We start from the raw sequence: 22,725 nt of genomic DNA, 5'->3' as shown, positions 1-22,725 counted from the left end.
TGGCTGAGAAACTGAAAAATTCTTACAGTGCTCTTCTAAATCGGAAAGTTCTAAACCCCTGGAAATGTTCCAGTTTGTAATTTGTCTAGTCCGCAAGCTCCCAGATCACTATCCAAACCTTTTCACAGTAAAAAGAGCAACTCCAGTTCCCTCTCCCTGAGATTCCTATGGCTCTTTCCAAAGATTTGTGTGTGACATACAAGCTCTGTGGCACAACACTGATAGCAAGGTGTCAGCACAGCTGAGGTGGGTTTTATTGGGGGTGACTTTGCCTGAGTGGTTGAGCTGCTCTATCTCACAGGTCCCAGAGGTCCCTGTGCTCAGCCAGCACGTCACCTTCCCAAATCACACAGCTGTGAAACGCTCTGGGCTCAGTGCCAGTGACAAACACCAGGGAGAGGAAAGTCACTTAGAGTGAGTATGCAGATGTAATGTCCACAGAGAAGTCCTCCACACTTCACTGCCATTCAGATGTCACCTTGCAGCAGAGACTATGTGACAAAAGAATTATGTTCTGAACGGAAAGCCCTACTGAGATCTGGCAGCGTGTGATTAACACTGGCTTAGAGGACACTGTATAAAGGCCCTGTCTGCAGCGAGGCACAGCCCTGCAGAACTGTGTTACAAAACTCAGCATTTACCTTGTGAAAGTCGTAGTGGGATGCCGTGGGTGAGAGACCCTGCAGTGCCAGCAAAGCTGTGGAGGGGAGCCACAGCCCCCTCTCTCTTACTGCTTAGTACCAACCTCTCTTTTGAGGCTGGTAATTGACCGCTACTCGTGTCACTGCTCACATTACCTTCCCTTCCTGAAGGAAAATGAATGAACACGATGCCAGCCACAGAGGGCCAGGGCCGCCTGACGCTGTGGGAATGGGAACTCTGTAACCCCTGTCCCATCTCCGGCCGTGCCTCCCTGCCCCGGCTGAGGTGGGCTCTCCTGGGGTCCTCCGGCACTCTCCAGTCCTGGCCACGGAGGAGAGCGGCTTTCCCGCGGTGCCCCCACGGCACAGACCCCGCTCGCTCCGCTCCCGCCCCGCACGGCCGCCGGCGCGGCCCGGGGGAGGGAAGGAGGGAGGGACGGAGGGCACCTCCCGCCCGGCGCGGCTCGGCCCCCGCCGGCCCATGCAGGGCGGCTCCGGGCGGTCGGCGGCAGAGCCGCGGCAGCTCCCCGCAGGGCGGGCCGGGTCGGGATGGGGCTGGAGCTGTACCTGGACCTGCTCTCGCAGCCCTGCCGCTCCATCTACATCTTCGCCCGGAGCAACAACATCCCCTTCGAGTTCAAGCACGTGGAGCTGTTCAAAGGTGGGACGGGCGCGGCCGCCGCCGCGCTGCCCCGAGGCGGCGGGGCCGGGGCGGGCGCGGCCCGGCGGGGCGCGGGCTCAGCCGCTCTCTTGGCTCTTGGCAGACTCGGTGCTGGGGAAGAAGCCGGCGGCGGGGAGCGGCGCGGAGCAGCCCCGCGCAGGTGAGGGCAGGGCAGGGGACGGGAGGGTCCCCACAGGCGGGCGGCGGCCCCGCGAGCGCTCGGCTGTAAGGCGATCCCCGGGCCGGGGCCGGGCTGAGCCCGCCGCTGCGGCCCTGGACCTGGCGGAGGTTCGCTCCCACGGACCCCGGGGGAACCCCTTCCCCTCCCGGCACTGGAGCTGCAGCGCGTCCTTCTGCCCGCTGAGAGGGAAGGACGAGCTCCCCGGGTCCCCCGGGTGATGCTGAATGCCTGCGCTGCCCAGGGGCGTTGAACGCCGTGGTTCGACCGTGCGGCTCCAGTTCCCAGAGCAGTCTCGTAGCTCTGCTGCATCTATTTTTGTGGCTCTCCAAGGAATGTTCCTCTAGCCATTTCTAGCAAATTAGTCACACTGACAGCCGAGGAGTGCTCTGGGAATGCTGTACTTTGCGGCACCCCTGTTCAGGCTCCTCCAACTGTATGACTGTTGCCCATTTAAATGTTGTGTTTCATGTAAATTGTTACTTTTGTGCCTAAGGCAAAGCACATTACTTTGGAACCCTTGATTGAGGATTAGATGATTAGGCAAATAGATGTGATTGGCAAATAGAATGGGATTTCTCCCCTTCTATTTCCATAAAATCTTCTCCAGTGCTCTTTTCACCCACCAATAAACCTCCTTCTCTGCACTATGACTTAGGCTTAAGATTTCCTCATGTGTGCAGCCTGCCCTGCTTTTTGACTGTGGATACTCTGCTTGTTGAAGTTACACCTCAAAGCCCAACAATACACACCGTGTGTGTACCTGTATCTATCTATATATCTGTACCTCCAACCATCCTTGGGAGTGATCAAGAACCAACTACCCCAGATACAACTGATGTCAAACAGAACTGTAAGTCAAGCCAACATCACAGGAATGATGAAGATGGACCACCCAACACCACTAAACAAAAAGGCTGGCTCTGCTGGCTGGAAGAGAGGCACAAGCTTAAGTTCTGCTAAACTGCAAATACAAATATTGGTCTCTATTTTCATACAATAATCAGTGGGTCCCAATGAAGCAGCCTGGAGTTAGTGCTCACACCAAGGCATTTACCAGTTCACAGCTCAGTCAGAGTCTCAGCACAGGTCTTTTATGTCTATCTACAAACCAAAGTAACTGATTTCCTCCCCAGGCTGTGGTGCTGGCTGTGTCACAGACAATGACCTACTGTCCAGCCTGCTGTAATGACATGTTAGCTCCATCAGGGAACAAATATGCTCAGTATTCCTGCTAGAATTGCTGTATGATGAAAGCACTCTGACATCTGATTCAAGCTGCCCTCACCCACTGCTTACATCTCGTATCCTTGTTTCTTAGTTCCCTGCTGCCCTGGATTATAAACACAGACAGCAGGACAACCAAACAGCTGGGTCTGACGAGGGATTGCTCGTTAGCTGTAAGCATCACTGACTGGCAACTTTCTACTGCATTTTTCCAAAGACCAGGTGAACACTAGAGATCTCACCAGGGCTGGGTGTGTGGTGACAACTGGCCTTTGGGGCCATTCTAAAATCACAAAACAAAGCACCTTCCCTGAGCAATTCCTTGCATGACAGTAGATTTACAAACATTTGCATCGCTGTTTCTGTGATACAAATCATGGGGTGACACATCTTGTACTTTGCCCACTTTTGGACATTTTTATTTTTATACTCAATTTTCTCAGTTTTTAGGCTTAACTTGCACTTTCTGTCAGGCTATTATTTTTGAGAAGCCCTACCTAGGGTTTCCTACCTCTCTGGACAGTGTTGCCTGGTTCTGCTGAGCAGTTGGAACCTCTTACCCAGCTAAGCTGGAAGCCATATTCACAGCAGGCAGACGGAGACTTTTCCTAATGAAAGGGAAAATGTGGGTTTGAATCCCTTCAAATCGCTTAATCTCTGATGAAGCTACTTACACTGGAATTAAAAAAAAAACCCATCTTCTCAAAGAAGAAACAAGGTAGAGGCTAGTCAGCTGGAAAGGAGACCAAGTGGTAATGTATTCTCTGCTTGATTTAACTCATTATGTGAAATGGATATAAGGGAAAGCAGTCTGTAATTGTAATGCAGCAACCTGCCTTCTCCCAGCCCTTCCCAAACCAGCTGCAAATGAATTTGTTTGTCCAGAGGCTGGTTTTATTTCCCAGAGACTGTTTCCTACTGCACATTTGTCCAGTAATGTAGCCTCTGCTACTGCTTCCTCAATGGGTACAAATAGTTCTTAGAGATGGAGGTCACTGTAAGTTAATGATCCTTTTTCGTGTCTTTTTTTGAACAAAGGGAGTTTTGTACAAGACCTCCTGCTGGTCATGCTGATTTGATCAGGATTTGCACTTTAATTGTCATGTCTCCTCAGGAGAACTTAAAACAAGCAAAGCAAACAAATTCCTCACAGCTTTTCTTACTCAGGTGTTCCTGGGCTGTTGTGCAATTCCCTGGCATTTAACTGCAGACTGGCAAGTCTGGTGCCAGCAGTGGGAAACCGAAAGCCTGATTAGATAGTCAGCTGTTAATTCCTCCAAGGGACTGTGGAGTTTAAACTCTTATGGAATGGTGTCTTCCTCCTGTGTTTTCCTGTTAGAAGGAGGTTGACATGCAGAGCCAGGAGTAACAGAGTCAGGAGTAGTGCAGGGTTGAGGTGTCTGAGCTTCCCTGCCCCTAGCCAATGTCCATTCTGTCAGTAAGTTCTGCAAGTATCCTGGTACCTGAGTCAAGAAAGAGAACTCCTGTTAGAAATATAAAAATATAAACTGCTCCATGCCACTTGGCCAGTCTGAGCCTGCTGCCTCTGCAGACAGCTCTTAGGCTGACTGCCATTTCATTACCTTTCACTTGTGAGTTATGACCCTATTGGGAAAACCTCACACAGTTCACTGATCATCCAGCTGGCCACAGATATTTCATTTATCATGCACTGGCAGATACACTTCTAACCTCAGACTTGTCTGTTCATGTTCTTAGGGCCGTCGAACAGTGAAGGTGCAGGCAAAGTCAGCCTCTTGAAGAAAGTACCAGCACTGAAGGACGGAGACTTCACCCTTGCAGAATGGTAAGAACTCAGTCCATAGACTTCCTTGGGTACCAGCAATCTGTGCTGCATTCAGAAGATGTCATTCCCATGGAATAATTAAGGATCACAGAATATATGAACATGCTGGTTATTTTTAATAGTATAACCTCATTTGATCTCTTTCCATTTTCTGTTTGAATTATCTTTCAGAATGTAAACAACTCAGCTGACTTAGCTTCTTCATCTCACCCTGAATGCACTTACCTCAAAATGGGATTATAAACATTTCTGGGAGATGTTTAAAGCTTATAAAAATCCCTTTCACCCTAGGAAAAGAAATCCCTTTTAGTCTAGGAAAGAATTCTGTTTATCTGAATTAGTTATAAAGGCTGAGAGAGCATCTACACAGATAAAATTTAGGCTTTACATTAAAAGATTATTATGGAAACTGGTTAATGATGTCATAATACTGAAACAATTTAACTATAGCGGTATCAGCATGGCAGGGGTGTCTGCATTTTCTTCCATTTTGTCAGCACATTTTCTGTGGCTTTTTTTTTTTTTTTTTTGTAGTAATAGCCTAAGTATTGTTGCAGATGACTAAGACATTTTTCCATCTGACTTCTGCCAGTTAGTGAAAGTATAAACATCTGGACAAACACAAAAATATTCTGTAGGGTTTCCTTGCTGAGACTCCCACTGACTTCAGTGGAAGCTGCATGCTGGAGACAGATCTGATGAAAAGGCAGCAATAACCCATCAGAGAGTTTCATTTAGTACACAGGCATAGAAACATCACAGGTCTCAGAGAGATGGGTCAGAACAGGCAAGGAGCAAGTGCAGTTGCCATCACTGATAGATGATCATGGAGGTTTATTTTTGTTTGACCCAGTACTGTCCAGTAGCACCATAGAACAGTGCTGTGATTTTCCAGCAGGTTAAAGTTTTCATGGAAGGGCACTGATGTCAACATGAATTAGATGCTTTTATATGGTCCTTAAACTCCACTGGAAATCCTGATTGGGATGTTTTTTAGTGGAAGCAACAAGCTGAGAAGGATCAGGAGAGGGAGCTTAGGCAGAAGCATTCTGCATCGTAACCGCCTGACCCCTTTCTTGTCTCCTGCTGACGCGTGAGCAGCACTGCCATCCTGCTGTACCTGAGCCGAAAGTACAACACTCCTGACCACTGGTACCCCTCAGACATCCAGAAAAGGGCCCGGGTGGATGAGTACCTCTCCTGGCACCACGCTAACATCCGGGCTAATGCTCCTAAGACCATGTGGATCAAGGTAAGGAGACTGAATGGAAAAACGTGAGTAAAGGGATGTTGTCCTGTGAGAGTCCTGAGCGTTTTAACAGCCCCAATTCAGAGACAGTTTGCTGTGATGAAACAACAAACCTGGGCCATTCCTAGCTGAAAGGAGCTGTTGGAGAGGGAGTGGTTCCAAACTGATCAACATCAGGATCTGGCAAAAGCAGATTTGGCCATTTTGGTCTGGTACAGAAGGTCTCAAACTCAACAGACTTTCATTGCCTGGATTTGTGAGCGAATATGTAACAGACTTAGTATTGCTTCCAAGGGCCTCCCCCTCCCTGCACAGCTGTGCAGAGTGTGCACATAGGCAGTTTGGCTTTGGTGAACATTTGTTTTGTTGCTGAAAGCAGAAAGACTTGCATTCTTCATAAAGTTCCTGCAGCTTCTTAAGGGTGGAAATCCAGAAGGAGTCTTCTGCTTCCAGCACGCTTATGTGCTTCTCTGAAATATGCTCAGGGACAGAGAGCAGAGAGACACTGAGAGGCAGATTTTCTTTACTCAGTGTAGTCAGGTCAATTTACATTTAGGCAAAATTACCTGATTCATCCTAAGCCAGAAAATCATTTAGTATCAGATGATTTTACTGGACACCTACTTCCAGCCAACTATCCCTAGAGAGACCTAGGTGCAAGTATAGTTCTGCAAGGACAGCTGGTGTGGAATTTCAGATGAAATCAGGATTGCTAGTAAACAGGTAACTTCACTACTCCCCTGTAAAGTTTGCCCTTGTTTGTGCCTAACAAAGCATATCAGGACTCATTTATCTTCTTGAATTTATTGGTATTTGATTGTTTGGCTATAGAGTACAGAGGAGCAATTCAAATATGAGGCTGATTCATACAAGAAGCAGTTTCTTCCAGCCTCTGCATGCTGGAAGCCTGCGGTGCTCCAAGGGAAAGAAATCCAACTAATTGCTGCTGATGGTGATTAGATAGCCCAGATGCAGAAAAGGTCCTCAGAATAACTGTAAATATGGAAACATATAAAGCTACCATGGAAGAAAAGCATATTAGCTAAAAATGGGAGAAGTTAGACAGCCCTGAGATAAGGAAAAGGAAGAAGATGCTGTTTCAAGTGATTTTACTCTAAGATCCCATCATGCATAATTGGAATCACTTAGGAAGAGAACTGGCCACAAATTTTATGATGAAATGGATTCCACATGTATTTGGCCAAAATCCTGGCTTGGATTAAGCAATCCCAACTTGAATTGTTGCATATACTAGCAGTAAGTAGAAATTCAGTTCACTCGCACTGATTGAAATTTGTGTTTATAATTTTGATTCTCTAAACAAACTGTACTTCTTTAGCTGTGGAAGGTGAAGGCAGCACAGCTGTGAAACACTGTGGGTGGGCTCCAGTGGTGCATACACCTCTGTGACTGGTGAAAAATATTGTGGAAAGGCAACTACCCCCTGTGCCAGCAAGTCTGTGCAGACACAAGGACTGCTCTTGTGTGATTGCTCCAGAAAAGTTTCTAGTGGTTTAAAGAATGATGCTTTAAGCCACTGAAAGATTTGTGTATAAACGGTGTTGACCACTTCCAGCCTCGCTGGCTGCTGTCACACAGAGGAAGCCATTTCTGTCTCTCCAGCCAGTGTTGATGAATTCCAGTCCTTCTGATGCTCCTGCCACAGCCACCACCATTCCCTCCTCTCCGTCACCCTGCGGGACAGGCAGCTGCCTGCAGCATCCAGTTCCACAGCAGGGTCGCTGGCAGGGGTGGCTGCTGGGCAGCTCCTGGTAACACAGAGGATGTGGCAGGGGTGACTGTGGCAGAGATTTGTCTTCCCTAGAGCTGTTGCCTGTTTTCCTTTTGTAGCCCAACAGGGTGGAGTGGGAGGGAACAGCTGCCAGGCACAAAATGAGGTGAGGATCCTTGATTTTGTTCCGCACATTGCTGCTGATTAACTGGAGGTCACTGCTATGCCAGGTCACACTAAGGACTGCTGGTGTGCTCTCTGTCCAGGAGCTCTGTGGAGCTGCCACAGCCCAGGAAGCTCTGCCATCCCCTTCTGTGGCTTGATTGCAGGGCACTGATGATCATGGCTGTAACTTCAATTACTACTACCAGAGAAGATGGTCATGTGTACTGCTATGTCCCTTCTCTCCTCAGGTGTTGATTCCCCTCTTCACAGGGCAGCCACTGCCCTCAGAGAAGCTCCAGGAGGTTATGGAGGGGCTGTCCACTTCCCTGAAGCAATTTGAGGAGAGGTTTCTGCAGGACAAGGCTTTTATCATCGGGAGTGAGATCTCCCTGGCAGATCTTGTGGCCATTGTGGAACTGATGCAAGTGAGTGCCTGGAGCGTGGTGAGGAAGTGTCAGACAAGGAAAACAGATGCTGCCGAGCAGGGAGGGGGCAGCACGTGGTAACTCTTCACTAGCAGGAGAAGCAAGGGCATATTTCAGCAGAAATGGCCTAAGACAATGGGGAGAATGTGGGAGTGGGCTCAGAACAGCAATGAAAATCAAAAAAAAGAAAAGCTGGCTGCAACAGATCTCTTTTGTTTCTCATCTATAGCAATAACCTCTTCTTCATTTTTTATCATGACTTTTATTTTTAACCTCCAGAGAAGGAGGTAATATATATATAAAGAGAAGCAATAGCAGACAGGTCTGATGAAATGAGACAACCATATAGGAATATTTCTATCATTCAAGAATATAATACTTGCCCATGCCATGTCTGGAAGATGAAAGAATTGCCTCAGATAGAGGCAATCAAATTAAGTCTGTTACAAACTGGTTTTTCCCTGACAGACCACCAGGTCTGGATCCTTCAGCCCAGCAGTGATTTCTTTCTCCCAGTTCAGTGTCCAAGGGATTGAAAAACAGCAGTTCTGCTTCTCTACAGTGTGTTCCAGAGAGTGGCACAGGCAGAAAGCAGAAGGGGGTCGATTATGTTAGTTAGGACACTGGTTCAGTTAAACACATTTTGTGTTGCTGTATAATCCAGCACTCTGTACTGCAAACTGGGCAGTGGTCCCTGGGTGCCAGCCCACCACATCTTCAGTGTCGTGGCTGAAAATCACTCACAGAATGTGGTTATCTATGCTGCCCTAAACAGCTATTCCAGCACCCAGGAACTGAGTTGTAAATGCCCTTTAAAATACAGGTTAGCTTTTGTGTCCCCCAGATAGCTACACCGAGCAGAGATTTCCCTTCTTCCTACTGCTCCTCTATGAGCTCTTCCCTTTTTTTCCCTTTACCTGCAAGTATACTTGTAGTGCCTGTTGTCTCAGTTAAGAAGTGACTGCCCCAAGCCTCACTGTTGCTCTCTCCCCTTTCTGCAGCCTGTTGGAGTTGGTTGTGACATCTTTGAAGACAGACCCAGGCTGAGGGAGTGGCGCAGGCGGGTGGAGGATGCTGTGGGGAAAGAGCTTTTTTTCCAAGCCCATGAGATGATCCTCAATATCAAAGAACTGAGCAATATTCAAATTGATCCACAGCTGAAAGAGCAACTGGCGCCTGTGTTGATGAAGATGTTGAAATGAATTAACCTATCTTAGCATTTTTCCTGCCCTTTTTTTTTTCCTTTTTAACTTCTTCTCTGACATCCAGTTCTCCATGTAACTGGAAAGAGCACTGTAATTCTAATACAGAAATTGCAGAGTGTTTCCCTGTGGGCCAGGTCTTTCTTGTATCTTTGGGGGTGGAAGCTGGGGAATGTTTAAGACCTAAAACAATAAATTTATACAGAAGGCTGAGGCCCTACAGGTCACTTAACATGCATCTGGGTTTTATTTCAGTGTCAGTCTTCTCAGAGATGGCAGAGACAAGAATGGTATTTCCTGACAGAATTCAAGCCAGCTTACAAATCAGGAACGTTAAAGGACTGAATAGGATGAGGATCATTGTTTCCAATTTTAACATTTGTAATGCAAAGTGTGCCTGATCCTCATCTTCCCAGCCTGTGTCTGCACAGACAAGTAGAGCACAAAACTACTTCACAAAAGTGGAAAAAAAAAAAAAAAAGGTTTTTTTTGAGGCATCTTGCTTGGTTGTCCATATACATCCAACACTTCTTTTTCCCTTGAAGTTCCTTTGAGAAATTTGTATTCATCTAAGTGAATCTTTATGATTCTTCAGTTTATCTGCTGCTTTGGATTTCTGAAAGCCTGGCTTCTGTTGGTGCTCTGTCTACAAGTACGTGTGGCAGCAGCTGTTCGAGGAGATTCATGCAGCTGGTGGCCACAGCCTTGGAGTAACTGCCTACCTAAAAGCCCACGTTGATATCATATAGGCAGTAGCCTGAAAGAATGCATTCACAGTGTTTTTGTGAAAGAGAATATAACAGTACACAAACTGGTTTTTTTCTATGGCAATACTGTAATAGCACATTTCTCCTAGGAAATGCAGGGAGGGAATAATAGCAGACATGCTCTTCTGAGACTGTTTTGGATGGAAGTTCACCAAGTAAGTGCAGCTGAAGTAATAAGAGAGATTTTGTGGCATTGAGCAACGCAAGCATCACAATAAAAGGGCAAAGAGTTGTTTTGGAGCTTTTGGGCTCTTTTTCTTGGCTGTTTGTTTCTGCTCAGTTATAGCTCAAACACTAAATCCTTCTGTATTGCAGCACAATTCATGAGATAAAACTGAGCAAATCCAATTATTTCCAGTATCTTCAGTTGAAAATAACAAATTGTAAAGGATGCAGAAATTGGTGGAATATATATCTTTATATTTCCATTCATAAGTAGTTGTTGCCCTTACCCAAAAATCCTTGCCAAAAAATTCTTTCTGTAAAGACTAAAACCAAATGAGTAATGGAATTCAAGAATTGCTTCTTTCACTAATCAAATAACTGCTTGTTTTTTTTTTTCCCTCTAGTTCTACCATGTGATATTTTTTGCTGGCAAGTCCTAAAAAACCTGTTGTTTTCTCATGGTGTTTTTCACCCAGGTTTCAGTTCTAGATACTACTCTGTCCTAGAAATCTTTGCCCAGCCTTCTTCCTGGCTGTTTTTTGCACATAACTCTTTGTGCCAGTATTGTCTTCACTAGCAGCAGTGAAGGCCAAGCAATTCCCTAAGCAAAAAAAAAAAAAAAAAGAGCAATTTCATCAGTTTTCATTAACATTGTCTAGAACTGTAGAAAACCAAGATGCCACATTACACAAGGCAAATTTTCCCAACAGTTTTGTGCCTTAAATGATGACCTTTTAGTATAGCTGGTTCATAACCCTTAGATGTAAAAGAGCTGGTGGAACCTCACTGGACAGTAGCTCAGCTTCCGCGGAGCCTCTGATCTCTAGTTTAGACACCTGTGATGTGGAGATTAGACCGTCCCTGTGAGCCAGCGAGCCGAGGTCACTTACCAGCTTGGGAGTTCAAAGTCCTGATTGCTCAAAGTCCTTGTAATTAATACACGTTGGATAAAGCAGTAAACCTCTCTGCTTGCTTTTTAATTTCTTGTCGTTTTGGTTGTTAAGAGAAATGACCGCACTGCCATGCTCAGCCCTCCCTGCAAAGAGGTGTCTGTTGTGACCCGAAATGTTTTTCCACGGGCAGTAAGGGCCGTCACAAAACTCGTTCTACCCAGCCGTTAGTGAGACGTGGCGGATGTGGTCTCACAGCCTCCAGCGCACACCCCAGCAATGCCCATGGTGAGTGCCGCAGCGAGCCGGCGCAGCTGGGCTGAACCCGCCGGAGCTCGGCGCGGAGCCAGGGCCGGCAGGGCGCTGCTGCGGGCGGCCCCGGCGCTGAGCCCGCCCCGCCGCGGCTCCGCTGCCGCCGGCTCCGGGGCGGGGCGGGGGCCGGGCCGGGCCGCGGGCACGGGCGGTGCAGGCCGCGGGGCAGCAGCGCCATGCCGTTCGTGGAGCTGGACACCAGCCTGCCGGCCGAGCGGCTGCCGCCGGGGCTGGCCCAGACCCTGTGCGCCGCCGCCGCGGACATCCTGGGCAAACCGGCGGAGGTGAGCGGGGCCGGGCCGGGGCGGCGGGGCTGGAGGCGGCGGGGCTGGCGGTGGCTAACCGTGGCTGTCCCGGCAGCGGGTGAACGTGACGGTGCGGAGCGGGCTGCCCATGGTGCTGTCGGGCTCGGCCGAGCCCTGCGCCCAGCTGGTGGTCTCGTCCATCGGCGTGGTGGGCACGGCGGAGCAGAACAAGGGGCACAGCGCCCGCTTCTTCGACGTCCTGACGGCGCAGCTGGGCCTCGGCCCCGATCGGTGAGTGCGGCCTGGCGGGGCTCCGCATGAGCACCATGCTCACCCCAAGGGCAACCAGAGCGTCCTCCCGCCGGGCCTACAGGCCCGTCCACGGACATGGAACACGACAAACAAGTGCCAAGGGGATGTTCAGAGCAGTGGAGGTAGTGGCAGTTCCCATGTCCTCCAGGAGACTAAGTTGTAACACAGATCCAAGAGGACATTGCAAACACTAAGTGCTTGTGGATGCTGAATCCCAGACATGTGGTTTGGAGCCAGATAAAACCATATTCTGGTATGCACTTGTTGAACAGTCTGGGCATTGCTGTTCTCTGAAGATCAGTAGTTACAGTTGGTGAAACTGGTGTGAAACCCCACTGGAATTGGTAGAGCTTCACCCTGCCAGGGTGTCACCCTGCCAAATGCTGGAACAAGGCAGTTCCTGAAGGTCAGCCATGTCCATCTCTGCTTCTCTTACCCATATTCCCAAAGGAGAGTGATAATAATACTTCCCTGCCTCTTGGGTGCTGTCAGGATAAATCCCTGGCAAGATTATGCACTATGCGAATCCTTCTAAAATGGACAAGTATCACCTTTAAAGTGTTGAAATACAGACTGCTCTTGTTTGTGTGGGTGAAGTCTGGTTGTACCCTGACCCATACACAGCTCATGTTTCCTTCTGTTAAATGAACACCCTAAGTGTAAGACAGTGAGACCCTAGTGCAGATTTTCTACTATGTTACAAACTGGGCAGCAATAATGTTTAATTGTAAAGTAATGTTTCCTGTCCACATTTTTGCTTTATACCCGAAAGGATTGTCATCCGCTTTTACCCACTGGAGCCCTGGCAGATCGGCAAGAACAGGACAGTCATGACATTCCTGTGATCCTGGGAGCAGCTGCTGGAACAAAGCCATGATGAAGGCAACCCAGAGATGATCAGCTCTGTCTGTTTCCTTGTTTCCTCTTGTGATCAAATCTGTGTAGCTCGATTCACTTTTGTCTTTGCATCCTGTACACACAAAGCTCAAGACTGAGGCAATCAACTGTACTGATTTTACTGAAATAGTTCAAAGTCTTTGTCTCAAGCTCAGGCCTAGACAAAGCTGCTTGTAGCAGTAAAAAGTTTAATTTTAGAACATTTGGCTTTACTGAGGACCAGAGAAGTTTTGAGGTTAATTTAGTTTTTCTCATAGTTTGAAAAGCAGTAAAAAATCTTTTTTTTTCTGTTTCTCTGTGGCAGCAGAAGGGTGTCAGGCCAGCGAAGATGACCTGGAAGTCAAATTATTTTCTTTTTCAGTTTCCCCTGAAAGCCCTTTCTGGAAAGAGAGGTGATTACTGGGAGAGTTTAGGCATTGCAGGCTCATGTCAGATCTTGTGCTCTGTGCTCTGCCATTGCCACCTCCTGTGACTGCTCCTGCAAAGTGTTACTTGTTCACAAGGTTTCCGGGGCTTAACGTCTGTCTGCTGATGGCAGTGTCTGGAGGAGGGAGTCACTTCTGAAGACCTGCACTGTGCCACCTGAAAATATTTTGAAGTTTCTGCTACTGCCAGCTTTAATTCCTGGTGTTCACTGTTCAGAGTCCTTTTCCTTGCTATTATGAGGAGTTTTGAGATGATACAGCACCTCACTGTGATCTGTGGCTGATGTTTCTGGCTCAGTGTACCTGCAGAGAAGTGTTTTAGGTTTTTAGGATCCATATACTCCCTCACTTTGTAACTAGAATACACAGGGCATTTTATTAAAACAAAAGCAGGGTACTTTTTGTGTACGATGTTGCCTCTGCCTTCTGCTGCTAATAAAATAATTTATCAGTTCCCTTTCACTGTGTGAATTGGTCAGCTGGAGGTCAGGGAGCTCAGCAGAACTGAGAGCACATCCCTGGGACATGGGGCTGCATGAGAACACAAAGCTGAAGGGGGCTTCTGTGCTCCTTCATCATTCTAAATGGAGTTTTGTTTATGGCTTGAAGTATCTTCTAATTACCATTTAGAAGTTGTTTGTTCCCTATACACCATAAATAACTTCTATGTTTGACAAATCTGACAGGAATACAATACCAAACACAAATCTGTGTATCAGGCTGGGGCGCTACACCTTATCAGTTAATAAACTGTAGCAAAGCTTCTTTTGGTAAGTGTCAGTTTACTGGCTCACAGCACTGGGGATTTGTAGGTCTTAGTGCTTGGAGACAGACATTGTGGCTGCCCAGGTCTCTCCACTTTCTCAGGAGATCTTTTCAATCAAAAGTTGTTGAAACTCAGGCAACAACCAGGTAGGTGACCTGAGTGAGAACACTGACTCAGCAGTACTGTGTTGCAGAGAAGGGGGTGGACAGCCCTGGCTTTGCAGGGTGAATATTCCAAAATGCAGAAAATAATCTCACTTTAATTCTGATCTGCAAATGGTTCATTTCCTGGAGGTCCTTCTGCCTCCTGAAGTGACAACCACAGACCCTTGCCAAAGCCTTTGTTTCCTTCAGAGAAAACTTGCTCCACCCTGGACCCCAGCTCTCTTGGTTTTGGGCCATGTTGGCCACCCTGGGGACTTCTGCAGACTCTGCTTTCCTCATCCTTGGCTGCTCCCAGTGTGGGCTTGTGCCTGGGAACAACTTCCTCAGGATTGCAGACTTGAGCAAGAAGATGTAAGAAAGTTCATGTTGATCTGAGGAAATGGCCTATTGTTTACTTCATGAGCTAATGTTGGAATAGGTTTGACAGTATTTTGGAACTCAAGAAGGATAACCTGCAAAATGTTTTTTTAGGCCCCTGGAACCTCCCCCCCCCCCAGGCATGACATCAATCAACAGAAGCAGGAAACGTTTTTCACTCTTCAGGTTGGAGAAAATCAGATATCCCACCCTTATCTATGGCTCAGCAATGACATGATAAAATCCCTTTCCCCTGCATGCAGATGGTCCCTGTTCCATGGGCTGGAGCCTGCCTGACATCTGGAGTCAGTAGCTCCCAGCTATGGTTGATCTTTTTACTGTTGTAACTTCCCAGGCTCAACCTCCTAAGGCTAACAAATATTTCTGCTCCTCAAAGTGGCTTCTGTTGTTTGACAATGCTGTATAGGCATATGTTCAAATTGAAAGGCAATGCCCTGATTTTGAACATTGAGTAACCATTTCCTAGCCTCAAACCTTTGGACTTTGGACAATCTTTCTGTGTATTTACACTAGAGAGGAGCAGTGAGGCCCTGAGGATGATGCAGGGCACCACTGATGGAAAGTACTGCAGGGCTGTGGCAGCTTTGTAAGTTACTCTCTAAACACAGCAGTGGGATGTTGTGCTGCTCACAGCAGCCCTGTGCTTGGAGTGTCATGGTGGAAAGAAGGGCATTAACACAACTGGTACATTTGAGATGAAGAGGGCTCTTCCTCACAGTGCTAAGTGATGATTCAGTGCAGTGCTTGAGCACAAGCTTACCTTCATCAGTGTGTGATGTGTTGTAGCCACAGGAGTGTTTAAACGTGAGGTTCTGTCCCATAGCTGGGGCCTTGCCAGCTGGTCTGGGATGTGCTTGGGCTGTGCTGAGGTCTCTGTGGGGCTGCAGGTGGCACATCTGCTCTTTGACACTCACTGCTGTCTGACCACCTTACGCCTTTAAATAAAGTCATTTCTGCACGGAGCTGCCTCAGTGCTGCTGGGCTTCACTTCCCCCAAATCCCAGGGGCACAGAAGTGTGTTCCCATCTCCAGATGGCAAACTTTAGGGAAACTCAGTGGCCTTGGGCTGATTTCTAGCACCCTGGGCAGGGGATCCACACACCCCACACAAGCTGCATCTGAAGCTCCTGGGGCAGAATAACATCTGACCTTCCTGTCATCAATTGAGTAGGAACAGTCTTTAGACTTCTTAATTTCTGAAGCTGGAATCCAAATTTTGCAGATGGGCTGCAAAAAGAGGATGACAGGGCCTTACTTTGTGAAGGAAAGCAGCTCTACCCAGCATTGTTTGTGCAGCTGTTAGGGTGTTGGAGGGTTGAAAAGGCAACCCTTTCTGCCCTTGCACCATTTTTCTGTGAGAAATCCCCAGACATAATCAATTTGGAAGATCAGCTCCACATTTTGGAGTTGGGCTGCTGAAAGACAGTGACAGTACATTTTCTTGGGAAGGAATGCTCGTGGTCCCAGTGTTGATGGGTCAGACAAGACTGCCCAGGGTACAGGAAACACCTTTCTGTCCTAACAGCTTTTGAGTGGGATCAATCCTTGGTATTAATTCTTAGAGGTGGTATCCAAATTTCAGTGGTGGATCCCTGAAAGGGAATGTGACACTTTTCCATAGGAGAGAAAACAGCTGGACCCAGTATTTCAGTGCAGATACCAGACTGCCCAGGGGAGGTAAAGGCCAGCATGACTTTGCTGTCCTGGTACTTTTGGTGTTGATGCAATCAGAGATTTAAGCTGGGCCAGGGGAGGTTTAGATTGTATATTGGGAGGAATTTCTCCACAGAGAAACTGATTCAGACTGCTATAGATGAAATTGACCAACAGCCCAATTTAGGTACAAATCAATCAAGTAATTTATAAGCAAGCAGCAAGTAAGCTAAACAGCGCTGGGCAGCCAGGGAGTCTCCTGCTCCACCAACAGCACGCAACTTCCCCTTTTCAACTCAGACCTTTCATGCAGTTCTTGCTCCAGGTTACGTGTCCTTTCTTCTTGTACTCATGTGTTCTCCTGCTGCTAGGGGGTCGTTTTCTGCCTCCTGGTGGTCGAGGGGATGAAGGCAGAGGTCTTCCTCGGCACGCCCGGTGGGTGACTTCTGGCTCATGCGCATTAGAACTTACCTTGTACAATCTTTTGGGAATGTCAGTGTTAAGCTTGCTGCTACTGCAAATGTTTGCGGTTAAAAGTAGCACTTGTGCTTTGGTTACCAAATTGCATAAAATTGTTGAAAATAGCACTTGCAAGTTTCACAACATTGCTTTATGTCTTGTCATCTGGCCAACAGACCGCATAGGTCTCTTAATGTCTTATGATTTGATTAACAAACTGCATAAGATCTATCATAATCCCCCCTTTTTGTTTTCCCCATTTTGTTCATCAAGTCTTTTTACTACTTCCCTGGCTCTTTAGCATAGGAGCTTCTCCAACCTGATTCTCTTCCAACTGCTCATATCGTTCTCTTACAAGCATTAAATGTGCTGCCTCTAGCCTCCCTTTTACAATTTCAATCATTTTATTAAATATACAATGTCCAAAGGTCAATACCAATATAACTAGAACTAAGGGTCCCGCTAGGGTGGATAAGAGGGTCGTAAGCCAGGGAGAATTGTCAAACCAGGATTCATACCAGCCTTTTTGTTGTTCTTTTTCCTTCCTTCGTTTTTCTAATCCTTCTCTCAACTTAGCCATTGTATCTCTTACTACTCCAGTATGATCGGCGTAAAAACAGCACTCTTCCCCCAAAGCTGCACACAATCCTTCTTGTTGTAAGAACAACAGGTCTAGCCCCCTGCGGTTCTGCAGAGCAACTTCAGACAGTGACCTTAAGGACTTTTCTAAAGCTGTAATATATTTCTCTATTCTTACCAGGTCTTCATCTACAGCTGTCCTAAGAGCTTGAAACCCTTGACCTTGTTTAACTAGGGAAGTGATTCCTCTGCCAGCCCCAACTGCCCCTACAGTTATTAGAGTGGCTATAGTGAAGGCAGAAATCGGTTCCCTCTTCTGGTGATACATTCCAGATTCCCAGCGGTTATACACGAATTCCTCAGTGTGATAAGAAATCCGGGGGACTATGGCCACCTGAATACAGTACTCTTCAGTTCTATTAAACACTTTTAGTGAGAGACACGGGGTTACCCCAGATCTTGAGCATACCCATTTGGTCCCGTTTGCTGGAATGAGCCACTTACTATTTTCATGTGACTGAGGCCACATTGTTACCTGGCAAAGGGTCTCCTTATGGTGAGGTATGTTTCCTATGCACCTACCTTTCCCCGTAACATGTTGTAACGTAATTCCCTGTTTTTGTCTCTTCTGGCTCCATAGGCATTGTCTGGGGTTAGACTCATTGTCCATCGTAGCAGGATCGGTCACTCCTATTGCTTCATAAAAAGGAGGCTTTATATCATAACATAACCAGCAATGTTTGGTAGCATTTGGATTTGAAGTATTTAGAGCCTGATAGCTGGCTTTCATTAGTGTCCAAAGAGGGTTCTCGGAGTCTCGTACCTTTTCTTTATATTGGTTTCTGCTAATACCACTTGATATACCGTTTGATGGGATCGGATCATTTTCCCCTCTAATCCCTTCTCCTGTTTGGGCGGAATTGGGGCCTATCGACTGGGGCTCTTCTCTGATTGATTCCTTTCTTATTTGGAGGTATCCTCCACGATCCTTGCCCGGTTCCCAACATCTTACCCCCCAAGTTTTTCCTGTCATCCATCCTGAGCTCAGGGGTTCAAGTACCTGTATTCTTAAGGACGTACAATCCCCTTTAAATATTATTACCCCTTGAAGGTCATACCGTGGAATTTTGCACCCCTCAGGGTTCCAGGAGACCCTCAGATATTGATCTGGATGTGTGACAGTCCAGGCAGTTGCTATGGTTTCACAGCCCCAGTACCCACAAAGGTACTCACCAGGGTAGTTACAATACTCCTTCCCAGGATTTGAACTAGGACACCAGTAAGTAGCTAAAGAATCAGGTTTTGACCATGTGTCTAAAGAATTTACCAGTTCATCATTAGTGACTAAGAAAGTTGGAGCCCCAGCTGTAACATTATACCTAATAACTTTTCCCTTGTCTGTTCTGGTCAAGGTCCAGTTAAAGGGTTGGTAGATACTTTCCCCTCTTGTGGGTAGTATCACCCATCCAGCTATTAAGAATGCTGCATAGATGAGCCAGGCAACTGGTGGATTCCTAGGGTTAACCTCTTGCCATCTGCTTCCGTTTCTATTCCCCAATTTAAGGTGGGTCGAACCCTGCCAGTGCCATTCCCACTTAAGGCTGGTCTGAGGGCCATGGATCTGGGGTTTCAAGGTGGTCTTTTGAAAGTGGTCTGGTGACCTATGTCCCCACTTCTGTACACCTCTGCCTCCTTCGCCTACTCTTTTGCTCAGAGCAGTGAGGTGTACCATCTTCTTGGCAGCAGTCGTATTCTTCAGCGGTTCCTCCATGCCTCCCTTGCTCCACATGCCCGGCCCTCCAGAGTCCTACAGGCTAAGTATGCCTCTCTTTGCTTGCAAATTATTTGCAAAATCTGTGGGTTGGCTACTTTGGGTTTGCTAAGATGCACACATCCTTAATTTTCCCACCATTCCTCAGACTCTTTAATTATTTCCCCAGTCAACATCCCCACCCTGAGGGCCTGTTCCTATAGTACCATTTACAGATATCCCTAGGTGGGTATCTGTAGTTACAGTGAATCCACCAGTTCTCTTTACAAAGATTACACCTATAACACACACAAATGGATAACAAATACAATCAGGACCCTTACAAAAAGATTTTCTCACTCATGTGGTCCCTTTTTGCGCAATTTGAGCCTTAGATCCCCCGGCGTTCCAGTAATTTCCCACGTGCTAGTGTAGGCTGGCCCTTTTATTCGGCTGGCGTGAGTCCATCCTCGTTCCGCAGTCCGGATGGCCGTTTCTGTAGTGAGTAAAACAACAAACGGTCCCTCCCAGTGAGGGGTTAAAGATGATTCCTTCCAAGTTTTAACTAACATCTTATCTCCTGGAGTTATTTTTGTGAATTACTATATCTAAGGGAGGTTAGCACTCCAAAGGCAGTTCCCCAATCCACATTAACAAACACAGAGAAGGGTCTTTTGATGTCTGGTAAGCTAAACACGGGGGCATTAACTAAATCAATCTTTAAAGCTTCGAGGCTTTTCTCATCCTCCTCTGTCCATTTTAACAATCCTTCCTTGCTAAGTTTATGATACAAAAACTTTACCTTCTTGCTAAAATTCTCAATCCATTTTCTGCAATATCCTAAAAGGCCTAAAAGTTGTCTTGTCGCTTACTCCTGGGGGCTTGTAAGGACAATATTCCATTCACACTATTAGGATCTAATTTCTTACATCCCTTTGTAATCCAATGTCCTAAATATTTTACTTTCTCCTCAGCAAACTGTAGTTTGGATCTAGAAACTTTCAACCCCTGTAAGCTCAAAAAGTTAGTTACCTCAAAAGGCTCAATGTCTAATTTGTCCACAGTCTCAGGGGTGTACCATACTTCTGGGTTAATTTTCTCCTCATCTTCCACAGTCAGGGGACATAACTTATAACTTAACTATGATCCCTTTATCTTTTACTTCCAAATTTATGTCTAATTCTATAATCAAGTCTCTGCCTAAGAAGCTGTAGTCTGCTTCTGGTATTAATAGAAAAGATCCTATTCTATACTTGTTCTCAGATTCTATTTCTACTTCTGTAATAAAAGGGGCCCTGAAAGGTTCTCCTTTTGCCCCAACTACTTGTAATTTCTCTGAGGAGGTAAAACATCCCCGGGGTACTTGTTGGACGAGGAACTCCACTTCTTGGTGCTGAGGACCCAGCTTTAATTTTATCAAGGGCTCTGTTCCTTTTGGGGTCCTCAGCACGTAGAGCCCCTGACCCCGCTAATCTTCCTTAATCATCTGTTCATCCTACATCCTTTCTCTACAACTCTTTGCCATGTGTCCCTTTTTTTTTTTACAGTAAAAACATTCTCTCTCTCTCTTTCCCTTTCCTGGCGGCCCAGACCGAGCCCCAGACGTATCCTTTCTCCCCACAGGGACTCTGTCTCTTGCTCATTTCTGTCCCTCTCTTAACTGCAGCTACCAGAAGCCTAGTTTGCTGCTTTTGAGCCTCCTCTTCTCTCCTTACATATACCTTCTGTGCCTCCCATAGTAGCTCATCTAATCCCTTCTCCTGCCAATCTTCTAACTTTTCCAATTTCCTTCTTATATCTACCCATGATTTGGCGACAAACTGGGTCTTTAATAATGCCTGTGGGGGTTGTGGGATCTACCCCAGAATATAATTGCAGACTTTTACGAAGTCTTTCAAACCAAATCTTTTATGAAGTCTTTCAACTCCCACTTTGGTGGGAGTTTCATCCTTTTTCTGTTCTTCTTTGAGGGCTTTATTAATGTTCTGCCCTCTTGGAACTGATTCCCTAATGCCCTGAATAATTTTTGTTCTTAAGGCTGTCATGTGTGCCCGGTGTTTGGGATTTTGGTTATTCCAATCGGGTCGCTGTAAGTCGCTGCTCTAGGACCAGCTTGGTGACTATTGTCCCAGAGCCTCATGCCGGCTCACCTGATCATTTCAATTTTTTTCTAGAGTGAACAATATCCTCAAGGTTGCCTGCACTTCGTCCCAGGTATAGAGACTGGGTCCTAAAAACTGATCTAATCTCTCAGCAACCCCTGCGGGGTCTTCCAACAATCTCCCCATCTCCTTCTTGAAATCTCTTACATCCCCTGTATTTAGGGGTACTGACACATACCCGACCCCTGGCTGCTGGGCGGGGGGTGGCTGCCCTTCCCCTGGCCGTCCTGGCTGCTGGGGCTGGGGTCCCGGTATGGGGACTTCTCGTGGGGGAAAGAGGCCCTCCCCTGATCTGCCACTTCCAGTCATACTTCTCGTGACTCTTCGTGGGGCCTCTGAGCCGAGTCCTCATCTGAGGACCCCGACTCTCTCCATTGTGAGGAGCCAGAGGGGCCTGAGCCTGGGGTATCACAGGGGCATTAGGCCCGGGGTGTGGAGGCACAAAGGGGGGGATACAATAGGGGGTCTTCTTCCACACGGTTCCTCTTTTCTTTAAGAGCAAATATGGAGGTTACCCCAAATCCCAGGTTTCGCCCAGAAGGTGTGGGTATCCAGAGGCTGGCATATGCACTCTCTTCAGGATTCAAGGGTTCTTTAGTACTGACCCATAAATTTAATTCCCAGCACACCCAATCCTCGAAACATCCAAATATAGGCCAAATACTATGGGGGTTTCTTAGGGGCTTCCCTCCCCAAACTTCTATACGATAGTGAACCACTTTCGCTTTTCCCTTTTGTCTCCTACGGGGAGAATCATTACAATATTTTATCATTAACCCCAGAGGACTCTCTGGGGGTATCTCGGGTAGCCTTCCCTTGCCACCCGTGGGATCCGAGGGCTTGCTCTTCCTCTGTCCCATCTTCCGGAGTGCCCTTGAATGTCTCTCACTCGGCCGTGACCCACGCCCTCGCGGGCAATGGGAACCGCACTGCTAGAGGGCTCGCACCTGCCTGGTCTCGCACCCCGGGAAACCCACCCCGACCGAACGGAACACGCAATACTTACTCAGTCCAGAGTCTTCGTTCGGATCTTCCTGCACAAAAATTACGGGGTACTGCAGTTTCCTTTTGCTTACTTGCCGAATTTAGCAGGGTTCGGAGCTACAGGTTTGGGTACATGAGTTCCTCACTCTGGGGCCATCCGGAGATGGGGCGCCTCCCCAGCTGAGAACTCCGTATCCAATTGCCTGTACCCGAGTCACGGCACCAAGTTGTTATAGACTGAAATGACCAACAGCCCAATTGAGGTACAAATCAATCAAGTAATTTATTAAGCAAGCGGCAAGTGGTGTGGTCCGCACGGGGTGTTGGCTCCCAGCCGGGACGGAGAGCGCGGAGCTTTCCCGGCCGAACCGAGCCCGGCACCGGCACCGCCGAGCGCCCTCAGCCGCCGCTCCCGCCCTCCCGCCTCCCAGTGCGCGGCGCTCCCATTGGCTGGCTGCGGCAGGGCGGCTCGGCCAATGAGGCGCTGCCTTGTTGGCGCCGCGGCTCCGGAGGCGGTTGCGGTGGAAACG

General features: G+C 47.5%; 2 protein-coding genes across 4 annotated transcripts; both read left to right on the top strand.

Moving 5' to 3' along the window:
* Positions 1–1,084: 1,084 nt before the first annotated feature.
* On the top strand, positions 1,085–9,519 carry LOC128797183 (glutathione S-transferase theta-1). 3 transcript variants are annotated; one of them, XM_053959519.1, is made up of 7 exons: positions 1,085–1,302; positions 1,406–1,462; positions 2,802–2,880; positions 4,427–4,514; positions 5,616–5,766; positions 7,909–8,085; positions 9,087–9,519. In XM_053959519.1, the coding sequence occupies exons 1-7, from the start codon at positions 1,123–1,125 to the stop codon at positions 9,285–9,287; spliced, it is 933 nt and encodes a 310-aa protein (XP_053815494.1). In that variant the 5' UTR covers positions 1,085–1,122; the 3' UTR covers positions 9,288–9,519. The 3 variants fall into 3 exon arrangements, with proteins under 3 accessions (XP_053815494.1, XP_053815493.1, XP_053815495.1); XM_053959518.1 differs by lacking the exon at positions 2,802–2,880 and adding an exon at positions 2,139–2,333 and having other exon boundaries at positions 1,114–1,302; XM_053959520.1 differs by lacking the exon at positions 2,802–2,880 and having other exon boundaries at positions 1,119–1,302.
* A 2,015-nt stretch (positions 9,520–11,534) lies between these two features.
* On the top strand, positions 11,535–13,762 carry LOC128797184 (D-dopachrome decarboxylase). The gene is made up of 3 exons (XM_053959521.1): positions 11,535–11,705; positions 11,782–11,957; positions 12,751–13,762. The coding sequence occupies exons 1-3, from the start codon at positions 11,598–11,600 to the stop codon at positions 12,821–12,823; spliced, it is 357 nt and encodes a 118-aa protein (XP_053815496.1). The 5' UTR covers positions 11,535–11,597; the 3' UTR covers positions 12,824–13,762.
* Positions 13,763–22,725: the final 8,963 nt, after the last annotated feature.

The sequence above is a fragment of the Vidua chalybeata genome, chromosome 18 (assembly GCF_026979565.1).
Source record: "Vidua chalybeata isolate OUT-0048 chromosome 18, bVidCha1 merged haplotype, whole genome shotgun sequence".
NCBI lineage: Eukaryota > Metazoa > Chordata > Aves > Passeriformes > Viduidae > Vidua > Vidua chalybeata.
Note: the sequence above shows the minus strand (reverse complement) of the source record. Positions and strands in the feature narration are given on the sequence as shown.